Below are 12,012 nucleotides of genomic sequence, written 5' to 3' on the forward strand. Positions count from 1 at the left end.
TAGCTTGTCTAGATTTAACCAGTGAATATGTGATGGTATTTTGTCACAACACACGACGCTGTCGCTGATAACGGTGCCAAAATATACTACTTAAAAAGAGACCGTTATTACCTCCACCAGTGGAGGTTATGCAATCGTAAGGGGGTGTGTGAGTGTGTGTGTGTGTGTGCGCTCGCGCGCGCGTGTTAGTTAGCAACATAACTCAAAAAGTTATGGACGGATTTTGATGAAATTTTCTCAGAATGTCCAGGAAAATAAGAGTAACACTTGATTAGATTGGTATAAATAGCAAAAATTCTATCCGAGTGCTTTTCTAGTCATTGGAGGTTCACTCAGAGATTAGCATGTCTGCAGAGGCATTTGTATAGAAAACTAAGTGGGCAATTTAAGACAGCTTGTGAGTTACTGTTTAAAAGATTTACAGCACTCAACTGTACTAAGCAGGATTCATTATACTGATCTGTTTATTATGTGTTTCAATTAAGTGCATCCATGTTAAGCTCAGTTCTGTTTTTATAATGTTTTTCTCTATAGGTCCCTCATTTTATGTGCTTATTCACAGAGATCTGTAATGGTAAGTGCTGTTATATTGCCTTCTGCTGTTGCTTCATAAGCTTATTGTGACTTTTTTATTTGAGTTACAGATGTATTCATGCTATCACATGCTAAAGACTGCAAATGTGGTTAACTGTCATCTTAATGTGTGTTACAGGTTTAGGTGGTGACATTCATGTGGAGGTGTAAGGGGTGCATAGAAACTGTAACAAGTAGGTCTGAGCTTTTACGGCACTATAAGCTAAAACATCCACATTTTGGACATAGTTGTCGGTTTCCATGCACATACCAGCAATGTCCATGCACATTTAAAACATGGAACGCCCTTATTGTTCACCAAAGTAAAATCCACTCCACAGCAGCCTCTCGAAAGGGAGCAATATTTAGTTGCCAGCATTGTGCTTGTAGTAATTTAGTATCAGAAAGAGATTATTTTGCTCATGTAAATGCTCATCTCAAAAGAAATGAGACTGTAGTATGTATGTTTGTGGGCTGTGACTTTAAAACAAACATTTACTGTACTTTTAAGTCACACAAGAACCGTAAACACAGCCATCATACATTGGTTGATTTTAAACCAGGTGTAGTTTCAAGCAGGATATCCTCTGTTAATGAGTTGGAGACAGAATGTCAGGAATTGCTGGATGAAACAGATGATGGCATTTCTTCAACTAGTTCAACTAGTCCTCATACTGAGGATTTAGAGAAGGTAATAGAGCAAAGATTTGCTGCTGCTTTGCTTAAGTTGGAACATTTGGTCCATGTGCCAAGCACAGCTGTTGATGAGTTTCTAGGTGAACTCCACAGTTTGATTGGTTCTGCAACTGTTCCATTATCTTGTGATGTGCTGAGAGACCTTTTTCATCAGAGAAACCTTCCTTTAGATGAGATTATAATCAGAGAAACTGTTAATGCAGTTTGCTCTAGCAATCCTGTCCAACGATCCATACAAAAAGGTGGTCCTCTAAGTACTGTCTATCTACGTAAGCAGTATTACAAGAAGAACTTCAGTGTTGTTGATCCAGTGGAATACATTCTTGACGCTAAAAACAAACGCAGTTTCCAATATGTCCCAATACTTAAAGCATTACAGCAGCTATTAGGTAGAAAAGAAATCATTGATAAAGTTGTTGAGGGCTATCAAAGTCAGGGTAGCACGTGTACTGGAGTGTACAGATCCGCAAAAGATGGTTCCCTGTTTAAGGAAAACTGTTTCCTTACTGAAAAGTTAAGGGTTGTTCTAAATTTATATGTGGATGACTTTGAGGTCTGTAACCCACTAGGTACCTCGCGAAAGAAACACAAACTTTGTGCTGTTTATTGGATATTGGCTAACTTGCCTCCAGGGTCTCATTCTTCTTTGTCATCTATATATTTGTCGATTTTGTGCAAAACTGATGATATTAAAACCTATGGTTATGACAAAATTTTTGAACCTCTTTTACAAGATTTGAAAACGCTGGAGGAGCTTGGCATTTATGTACCCCTCCTAGGTGAGTCAGTTAAAGGCACAGTATTCAGTGTAGTGGCTGATAACCTGGGAGCACACAGTGTTGCAGGATTTATGCAGAGCTTTTCAGTGGAATACTACTGCAGATTTTGCACAGGGAAGAACAGTGATATTCAAGTGCATTCTGTTGCGTCTGGTGCTTTTAATCTTAGAAGCAAGGAACTTCATCAGGCTCATGTGAAACAGGCCCAAGATACAGGGACAAGTTGTTATGGAGTGAAAAACACATGTGTCTTCACAAAAAAGCTGTCTCACTTTCATGTTATTTTTGGATATCCTCCTGATCTTGCCCACGATGTTTTAGAGGGGATAATCCCAGTGGAGTTAGCTCATTGTTTGCGTGTGCTTATTTCCAAGAGGTTTCTCACATTAGCTGACCTGAACAATGCTATTCTGACATTTCCCTACAAATGGACTGACAGGACAAACAAACCTCATGTTGTGTCACAAAGTTTCTCCAGCAGTAATACAGTGGGAGGGAATGCACACGAAAATTGGAGCTTGCTCCGCTTCTTGCCCTTTTTGGTTGGGTCACGTATACCTGAACACGAGCCTGCATGGCTTGTTCTTATGGACCTCAAAGACATCACAGAGCTTGTTGTTGCACCTGTTCACAGTGATGACTCGCTGGCATATTTAGAAAGTAAAATCATTGAGCACAGGCAGAGACTTAAAGAACTTTTCCCTGACTTGAAGTTGCTACCAAAACACCATTATTTGGAGCACTACCCCCAGATGATCAGGCTGTTTGGTCCAATTGTTGGGCAATGGACAATGCGCTTTGAAGCTAAGCATAGCTTTTTCAAGCACGTTATCAGACACACTAACTGTTTCAAAAATGTCCCTCTTTCATTAGCCTTGAAGCATCAGAAGATGATTGCTTACCATCTGAGTGCTCCAAGTCTGAGTAAGCCTGACCTTGAGGTTTCAACCGTATCTACTCTAACAGTGGACTTGCTTAACAGAGATATAGCACAAGCCATCCAGCAAAAGTTCCCTGACATATGTGAGGTTCACCTTGCACAGTGTGTAACAACCAAGGGGATAACCTATAGAAAAGGGATGATACTGGCTCATAGAGTAGCAGGTGGCTTGCCTGAATTTAGTGAAATTGACCAGATCTGCATTGTACGTGAGTGTGTATTCTACATTGTCAAAGAGCTCTGTGGTTGGTACAGGGAGCATTATAGAGCCTTCGAACTCAGCCCATCACCCACAAGAACATTCACTCTTGTGGAACTCTGTGAAGTGCTTGATGTGTATCCACTAGTTGACTACAGTGTTGGATCAACACGCATGGTGGCTTTGAAAAGGCATATTGAAATAAAAGGTCTGCCTTTAATCCATGACATTTTTTATTCTATTAGATATTAAAGTTTTAGTATTCAGAGTTGGTTTCATTTTTATTTCTAAAATATGGAATTTACTTTTCCTAAGGGCCAATGTGTATATTTCTCTCGTATATCTTAATTTTCTTCTTAGTCATTTTATTTTTCTACTCCATAAAATATTTATTACAAATTTGCAATTATGTTTTTTACTACTAATTATGAAATTCAAATCATGAAACTGTGATGTATATTTTTTTTCATTTTGTATCTGTGCAGATTAAAAATCTTTGAAGATGGCTACACTCCCAAGGACTGTGATTCTCAAGATCATTTTGATTGATGGCAGCTGCCAAAGACTGACTCTTTCCCAAGGACTCCCTGCATCCATTGATGACCTGATGGCTGAAGTAAAGAAACAGTGTGGACTTGAGAGCAACTTTAAACTTCAGTTCATGGATTCCCTGTTTGGAAATGAGTTCTTCAACCTAACTTCAATTTCAGAAGTAGAGGACAAAGGTACTCTTAAAGTCATTGACATGTCAGAGCCCACCACAATGCACAATGATGAAACTGGAAATTATTCATTCCTGTCATGTGGATCTGTGGATACAGAAATCTTGTCATCAAGTGAGTCTTCAAGCTCACGGTCTTCTTGGCCTGCTGTTTTTCATGTGCCAAAGTTTTCTTACGATGCTGAAATAAAACTTCAGCAGGCAGCCCTAGCTTATCTCCAAAATGGCACTGTTCTAATTCCAGATCCAAAATTAAAATCAGCCATCCTTGATGGTTTAGTACAGGAAATTGTGCAGTACAAGGTCTACGTCAGTGATAAAGAGATGGAACAGGTAGCCCAGAGTCTTATCAAGACACATCCGTGTTTGACTGAGAAAGGATCCTCAACTGGATGTGGTGGGTGGAAGACCAGTTTAAAATATAAACTATCCAACTACCGTACTCACCTGAGAAAGCTGGGTTGCCCAGAGGTGATGGTGAACTCTCTAAAGAATAAACCTGCAGGGAAGCGCAGTGCAGCTTTTGGTGTCAAAAAGGCTAAAAGAGCAGAAGTGAATTTCTGCCCAACATACCCATCAGCAGAAACTGAGGAAAGCCTGGAGGCCATGCAGAAATCTCTGCTTTCAGAGATAAAGAAGAAGAACAATCGAGAGATAGTGAAACTCAAGATGGAAAAGACCTTTGCCCTCCGAAGACACGAGGTTGTCCGTGATGTACCGATGGTAGAAGATTTTATGGCAAGGTGGCCTGCTCTCTTTGATGTCATTGAGGTAAGGCTTAAGTCAAGTTTCTGTCTAAGGTTTTTATGGCTTCTTTCCTGACTAGTTTAACCTAATTTATTTTGTATATTTTCACAGATCAACGCTGAATTCAAAAGAATCACCACCGTCCCACTACAGTCCAAGTTTATGTCTCAGCTGGACATCTACTCGGAGAACCTTTCAAGGCTGTTTCAAAAAAGAGGAGGTCAAGTAGGACAAAGGCTCAAAGCAGTAATTGTAAAAATGGTAAGTGGTAAATATTTGTGCTGGTCACAACTAATTTTGACAATGCTATTTGGACTTCAGTCAGTTTTTTTTCTTTTCTTTTTTTTTTTTTTTAGTTTAAGAATAATTTATTGAATTTGTGAAAAGTAAGTAATCTTGTTCTGCTAATGTGAGCCTTAAATTTGAGAATTTTTGATTGATTTACATTTTACCTATAATTGTGTAGTATTATGAGTACTGGAAGGGCTGAATTCAGATGACAATAAAAAAAAAATCATTTTTAGAGCGACGATGTAGATGCCATCCGTGAGTGCATTATTAAAGGAGTCTGCATCTACATGGGTGAAGATCCAGAAAACCTGCTCCAGGAATATGTGGTATGTATACATGTGTATGTGAGTCATGGCTATCAACTGTTACTTTTCTTGCCTCACTTGCCTTGTCCACCCCTGTATTTTGGTACAGGGCATGGATGAAGAGTCACTGAATGACGCCATTGAAGACACTACAGTAGGGATATATATCCAGAAAGAAGCTTCAAGTGCTGAGGCAGAGGACATTGGAATTGTCCTTGAAGGTATCAAGGTGTTGCAGGATCTGGATAATGTGGCATTGGCTGTGGCCATGCTATTTGGCCTCATGTATGCGCTCAACCTGAGCTATCCTCCAAACCTCCGCTACACCTTTGAGGTACTCCAAAAAATTATAATGGAACTCAATGGAGATAAACTTTCTAACAAGGCACTTGCCTTGAAAAACAGACTCCTTCACTGAAAGGTCAGAGCACCAGAAGTAACAGAAATATTTTGTTTGTACCATGTTAGAATATATGTAGGATTTATCTTCATGTTCTTGATATACTCTGATGTTTAGTCTGTTTCTATAGACTAGGATTTGGTAAATCCTATGTTTGGGAAAAGTTGCTTACTGTGATATTCACAGAGAATTGTATCTATATCTGTTACCTTTAAACATTTCTTGTTTTACAATCAACTGTTGAAACAGTTGAAAGGTCAGAGCACCAGGCATAACAATATAAAAATATTTTGTTTGCACTCTGTTAAAATATATACATCTTCATGTTCCTGATATACTCTGAAGATACATGTGTAGTCTATGTTTCTATAGACTAGGATTTGGTAAATCCTACTTTTGGAAAAGTTGTTTCTGTGATGATTCACAGAGAATTGTATCTATGTCTGTTACCCTTAAAAACTTGTTGTTTTACAATCCCTGTTGAACCTTGACACTTGTTATGGGTAGTATGTCATTATGTCCCCATACCTGTATTTGATGCTGGGTACAACTGTACAATGTGTCAGTTATTGGCAAGAGCATATTCTGAATACAGTATTGTTTGGTGACACCTGTGTCTTTGTGTGAATGCCAGACAGTTTTAACATTTAACATCAGCACACCTTGACATGAAATCACTGGTTTAGAAATGCAATTTTGATAGTGAGCTTCAACAAGTCTTTTTGAATTCATAGGACATAATGGAAATCCTATAAAGTTAACCAATATTTTTTTTTTTTATAATTGCATTTAAAATCAAGTTTGGATTACAGTTAAGAATTGGGTTTCCTGGAGATGATGAAATCATATTAACATAACACAATAACTAGGTTTACATTTTGAACATTTAATACATTAAATCAACATGATTCTGTTAAAAAATGTAACATGATTGAAATGAGTTGGCTTAACAAGAAATTATTAATTTAAAAGAAAGGGCAAAATTATGTTGGTCTGACTTATTTTAATTGTGTGGGACCAATGTACACATTAAAATCAAGTAAATTCAAAGAACTTTTTTTTTCAGTGTAGAATGTGTTTAAACTCTCCAAAATAAAAATATTATTACTAGCTTAAAGCCTATTACATACTTTGAAATAACTTTTCTGTTCTCGAGGCAACACATCAATCGAACAGAACCTTCTTCGAGAAGTATTGTGTGATTGGTCAGACATTTGAAGTAGGTGTGGCATAGAATGGAAAGTTGTCACTTCCGCATTTTTGAACTGATAGTTTTAATTAACATCTGATCAAGGTGGTAAACAAGTTAAAAAATGAATACAACAAATGAGAAATAAGACAAGGACACCTTTGCGTAAACATCCCCACCCCGTCACAGACAAAGCTTCTCGTGGAGTATGAATTGACCAAACCACAACAAACTTATTTCGTGTTTATTTCTTGTTTTCTTGTTCTTGCAAGTATCTAACACAGTTAAATCTTTAATCACCTTAGATATAGCATTCACTTCTGTACACAATTTATCATCTCAAATCACCACTACAAAGAATATAAATGTCTTTTTGTGTCTGCAGAAACCAGCAATAGAAATAACCTCAATGTTTTTGCAACAGAACATGTCAACATCTATCAACTGATATCGTTTACATTTTGTCAAATAGTCATGCTTTGTAAGAAACTCAAGAAAATGGGTGCCTTAACCTTGTGAGGTAACTTTTAACAAAAGTTATTAAGAGAATAAATAAATAATGAAAGAAAACTGGCATCGATGTTGTGCTTTTCATGGGTTAAGCAGAGTCTGAGCGTGCAAGTGCAAGATGACGTGAAAGATGTCATCACAACTAAAAGATTCTACTTCCAGTTTACACTGACGGGACTCACCTTGCAAAAACATTTTCACTCTGGAGGGTGTTGTCAAATCTTTGTGGCTTATTCTGTAACCATGTAAAAAAGAAGCCAGAATGCAGCAAAACATTTTTTTTTATTTATTTATTTATTTTTTTTTGTGGCGTAAACAGGGACTTAGTAATAAAATGTGCAAGCGATTAGTCATGAAGCTGACATCTTGTCTACTCTTGCAACATGCATTAGAATTGCTTCAGATGGCATGAACAAACTACCTCTTACATCAGTTAGTATTTAGAGGGTTTGTTGAGTTACTTGACTTATTCTTTCTATGACTCATAGTTTGACAAGAAGGAAACAGAGTTACTAGAGACATGGAGGACTGGAAGCATCATTTATCCCTCAAGACAGCTATTAAATCAGCATCTGTCACAATGTCACATTTTCTACCTCTGTACAGTTGGTGGAAAGCACAGAGGAGCACTTTTGGTGGTGACAAACATTCTTTCATATTAAGCCACAGAAACCTTTTCTCTACTACATTCAAGAAAACTGCTATGGGCAATGTAAATCTATAAAAGAAGTATTCCGGGTGAATTGTGGTGAGGCCGCTTGTATCTGTAAAAAGAAAATAAAAAAATAAACAGTCTGACACAGACATGCAAGATTTGATCATTTTCAAAGCCGGCAAATGACAATCATGTTTTCAAGCTCTGCGATTAAGACTGCAACAAAAAAACCTAGAGGAGCATCTGAGAAGTGTGTTTTACTTCTCAGATCGTCATTAGCAGGATTGTCTGGTCCGGTGAATAGAGTGATTACAGTCCTCATTAGAGATGGACTTGGACAGTCTAAATCCCAGGACAGTCTTCAAGAAGGAGAACCGACAGAGCGTGTTTCCATGATACACACTGCCTGGGCCAACTGTCTCTAGAGCTTACTGCCATTGTGATGAACCACTGATAAAACTGCTTAATTTTTACTGCTATAGCCCTCATGCAAATGACTTCATTTCCCCACATGGTAAATATATGTCCATCTGATGTAACATACTCAGGGGATATGATTTTCTTCTCAGTTTGGCAGAAACACTGTCATCATGTATTGACATTATACTGTATCTAATGGTAAAGCATATGGGTAGAAAATAGGATTGTTCTTCCCATGACAGTTTAGGAATCCAATCAGTGGATTCCACTGGGATAATGACACTTGAAAAAACATTCATGTATAGAACATACCAGAAAGTGGTGATGTTGGCATTCATGTATCAGCAGTGGTCACAGCATGGTCACAATCATTACCATGTCAGTCAAAATCAGTCACACTTCTGGAATATCAATCTGTCCAGTTAGGAAGTAACACAAATTGTGAATCAATTTTACGTGTTGTGGTACAAATGGAAGAGACAACAGTTGGAAATGAGAGGCAATTAGCAAGATAACCCTTTATAAAGGAAAAGTCCTGCAGGTGGTGGCCACGGAGCATGTCCCTGTCTTCATCCTTCATGTTTGCATTTTGCCACTGCCCTCACAATTAGAGGTAAAATAAGGCAGTGTCTGCAATCCACAGAAGTTGTTCAGGTAGTGCAGCTCATCCAGGATAGCACACCAATGTACACTGTGGCAAAATGGTTTGTTGTGTCTCCTAGCACAATGTCAAGAGCATAGAGGAGTAACCAGGAGACGTGGAGGAGGCCATAGCAGGACAACAACCCAGCAGCAGGATTGCATTCAGCTCCGGTGTGCAAGGGGAACATGGGGAGCACTGCCAGAGCACTACAAAATGACCTACAGCAGGTCACTAATGTGCATATTTCTGGTCAAACTGTCAGAAACAGACTCTGTGAGGGTGGTATGAGGGCCAGACATCTATAAGTGGGGCATGTGCTAACAGCCCAACACCGTGCAGCCCGAAAGGCATTTGCCTGAGTACACCAGGATTGGCAGATTGGTCTGTGCTCTTCATGGATGGGAGCAGGTTCACAATGAGCACATGTGACAGTTGTGAAAGAGTCTGGAGACGTCATGGAGAACATTGTGCTGCCTGCAAGGTTCTCCAGCAGGACCAGTTTGACAGTGGGTCAGTGATGGTCTGAGGAGGCATATCCTTAGAGGGCTGACTGTCATTAGGCACCGGAATGGGTCCATTGTCAGGCTTTATGCTGCTGCAGTGGGACCTGGGTTCCTTCGGATGCATGACAATGCTCGGCCTCATGTTGCTGGAGTGTGTCAGCACTTCTTTCAAGATGAAGGTATTGATTCTTTGAACTAGCCTACCCACTCACCAGACTAAAATCCAATCAAGCACATCTGGGACACCATGTCTCATTCCATCCCTCACCACCACATTACACTACAGACTGTCCAGGAGTTGGCAGATGTCCTGATCCAGGTCTGAGAGGAGATCACTCAGGAGAACGTTCTGACATGGTAATATTTATTGTTTGCTTACTGCCTATACCTCCTAAAATTTACTTTTCCCTAACTACCCATCAGCAATGTCAAACTATAGGAAGTGAGGAAGAAAGCTGCTAACTTATCAACAAGGACGGAAAAAAAGCATGGTATAAAATGACCCTGGTGGTGGACCCTGAAAAATGACTAACTTTTAACCTGTAACATGTATGGAAAAAACAAACATTTAACATAAGTTGCCAAATCTTGCTTTCAGAGTGCTGATTTTTCACTAATTAAGGCTAGAACACAGCTTTTGGAAAAGAAAAAGAAAGACATTTGAAGGCACTTGCTCACTGGAACTAAAACCCCATGAAGGTAATTTGACTGAAATTATGGGGTTTTAAAGTGTATTTTAGAACAAATGTGTCTGGCTCACCTCTCCTGGTGATTTGGAAAGGACAAAGTACTGCCCTCACTGTGGCTATCCATCTGTCCATCAGATCTCATTAACAGTTCAATTGTATGAGAAGAAGCAGTGGGGATGGGAAGGATTGCTTGGTAGAATAATAATTACCGTGCAAAGCCAAAGACAATAGAGATACTGACTGAAGATGAGATGTTCAATGAAAGCCTTAGGAAATTAAGTGAAATGGAAAAATACTTTATTTATACCGGAGAGAAATTGCAAAATCCCAGAGAGAAATAGGGTACATCCACATACATCTCTTATTTATGTATATCATATTGTAATTGTATATACAAATTACTTTTGTTTAGCTTAGATTTATTCAAGCCTATTTCCCTTATCAATTATGAAAAACAAAACCAAAAAAAAAAAAAAAACAAAACAAAACCAAAAAAAAAAAAACAAAAAACAAAAAAACAAACATAATATGTATCAAAGAGGGAAAAGCTGGTTTTACAATAATCAACCTTTTTTTCCCAGTTTGCATTTCTGGCTCAGTGTAGCTAACATTAATACAATAGCTACTTAAAATGCATGATTAATCCATGGACACAGGAAAAATAAAACAATTGGATGAGAATTCAGCACATAAAGGTAGAACCTGGAAAAATGGCATCTATTAAATGGATACAACTGTTTCAAGTACTCATTGAACCCTACTGGTAACCCACGTCTGCCCAAATCAAATTCGGGCAGTCATGCAACTAATAACATTGCAGCTGAGTCAGTAATGCATGCCTTCATCACGTCTCCAGGGTCTGCACTGAGCTATCTTAACACATATAGATTTTTAATCCTTCTTAACTACAGCTGTCCTCTGGAGAAAGTCATCCTCTACTGCCTTGCTTACACCAGCGGTCTCAATCTAGACTCTTGCTGTCTGTAGTTTCATGATGGTGCAACTTACCTAATGCCATCAGAGTAGGGGTGTCTCTCTCTCTTGTCATGGGTCTTTGGCATCTGGTGTTCTCCCTCTTGTGTCTTTTTCCTTTCCCATGTGTGTGTTCAGTGTTATGTGGGTATGACTGACCTACTTCTCCAGCAGGTCCTCTTGGTACATTTGTAATTAATCAGACTCCTTAACCTTGCTGCTTTTATTCTTCGGAATCAACTCTTGAGTGTCATCCCTGACGTAATTTGTAATGCCTACAACTAAGTGGTACAACTGACTGCATCACGTTAGGGATCATAAAACCAAAGCCTTGTGAAGCACTAAACCACTTTGACACATCTGCCCTGAAATTGACTCACTGCTTCAAAACAATCGTTCCAGTCTAACATCGCAATCAACTAGCTGCACGTGGGAACATGAGGAGAAAAGTTGATTTCTTTGCCTCATCTTCGACTCAGTGTTTAAAATGGACATAAAAACATGTAATGTTTAAACGGTAATTAATCTAAATCAAGAAGTTGCTGTTAGTTTACTTTGATTTAGGAAACATGATAATTGTTGCATTTAATTTTAAATAGTCCATCGCCTGTCTTTCTTTCTTGATTACCTTACTTGCTTGATACACATTTAATGATCAGAGTGAATGGTGGATACTATTCCTTGCAATAAAAACGATGTATGAAACTATCTGTGGACTTTGACTGTTTGAAACAAAATGTCGCATCATTCTTTAGACACACACAAGCTGTAAGAGCTGCA

At 38.6% G+C, this 12,012-nt stretch overlaps 1 protein-coding gene across 1 annotated transcript; it reads left to right on the top strand.

The window, feature by feature from the left end:
• The first annotated feature begins 391 nt into the window (after nt 1–391).
• Nucleotides 392–5,155, top strand: LOC121630434. Its single transcript, XM_041970718.1, has 5 exons — nt 392–574; nt 713–767; nt 3,673–4,679; nt 4,767–4,975; nt 5,122–5,155. The coding sequence occupies exons 3-5, from the start codon at nt 3,690–3,692 to the stop codon at nt 5,153–5,155; spliced, it is 1,233 nt and encodes a 410-aa protein (XP_041826652.1). The 5' UTR covers nt 392–574; nt 713–767; nt 3,673–3,689.
• The last annotated feature ends 6,857 nt before the right edge of the window (nt 5,156–12,012 follow it).

The sequence above is a fragment of the Melanotaenia boesemani genome, chromosome 19 (assembly GCF_017639745.1).
Source record: "Melanotaenia boesemani isolate fMelBoe1 chromosome 19, fMelBoe1.pri, whole genome shotgun sequence".
Classification (NCBI taxonomy): Eukaryota; Metazoa; Chordata; class Actinopteri; order Atheriniformes; family Melanotaeniidae; genus Melanotaenia; species Melanotaenia boesemani.

Excerpts from the sequence above, each read along its gene's own strand:
- LOC121630434 (XM_041970718.1), top strand. The coding sequence starts at position 3,690 with ATGGCTACACTCCCAAGGACTGTGATTCTCAAGATCATTTTGATTGAT. Across the intron at positions 4,680-4,766 it reads CTCTCTTTGATGTCATTGAG|ATCAACGCTGAATTCAAAAG; the intron begins GTAAGGCTTAAG and ends ATATTTTCACAG. Across the intron at positions 4,976-5,121 it reads ACAATGCTATTTGGACTTCA|TATTATGAGTACTGGAAGGG; the intron begins GTCAGTTTTTTT and ends ATAATTGTGTAG.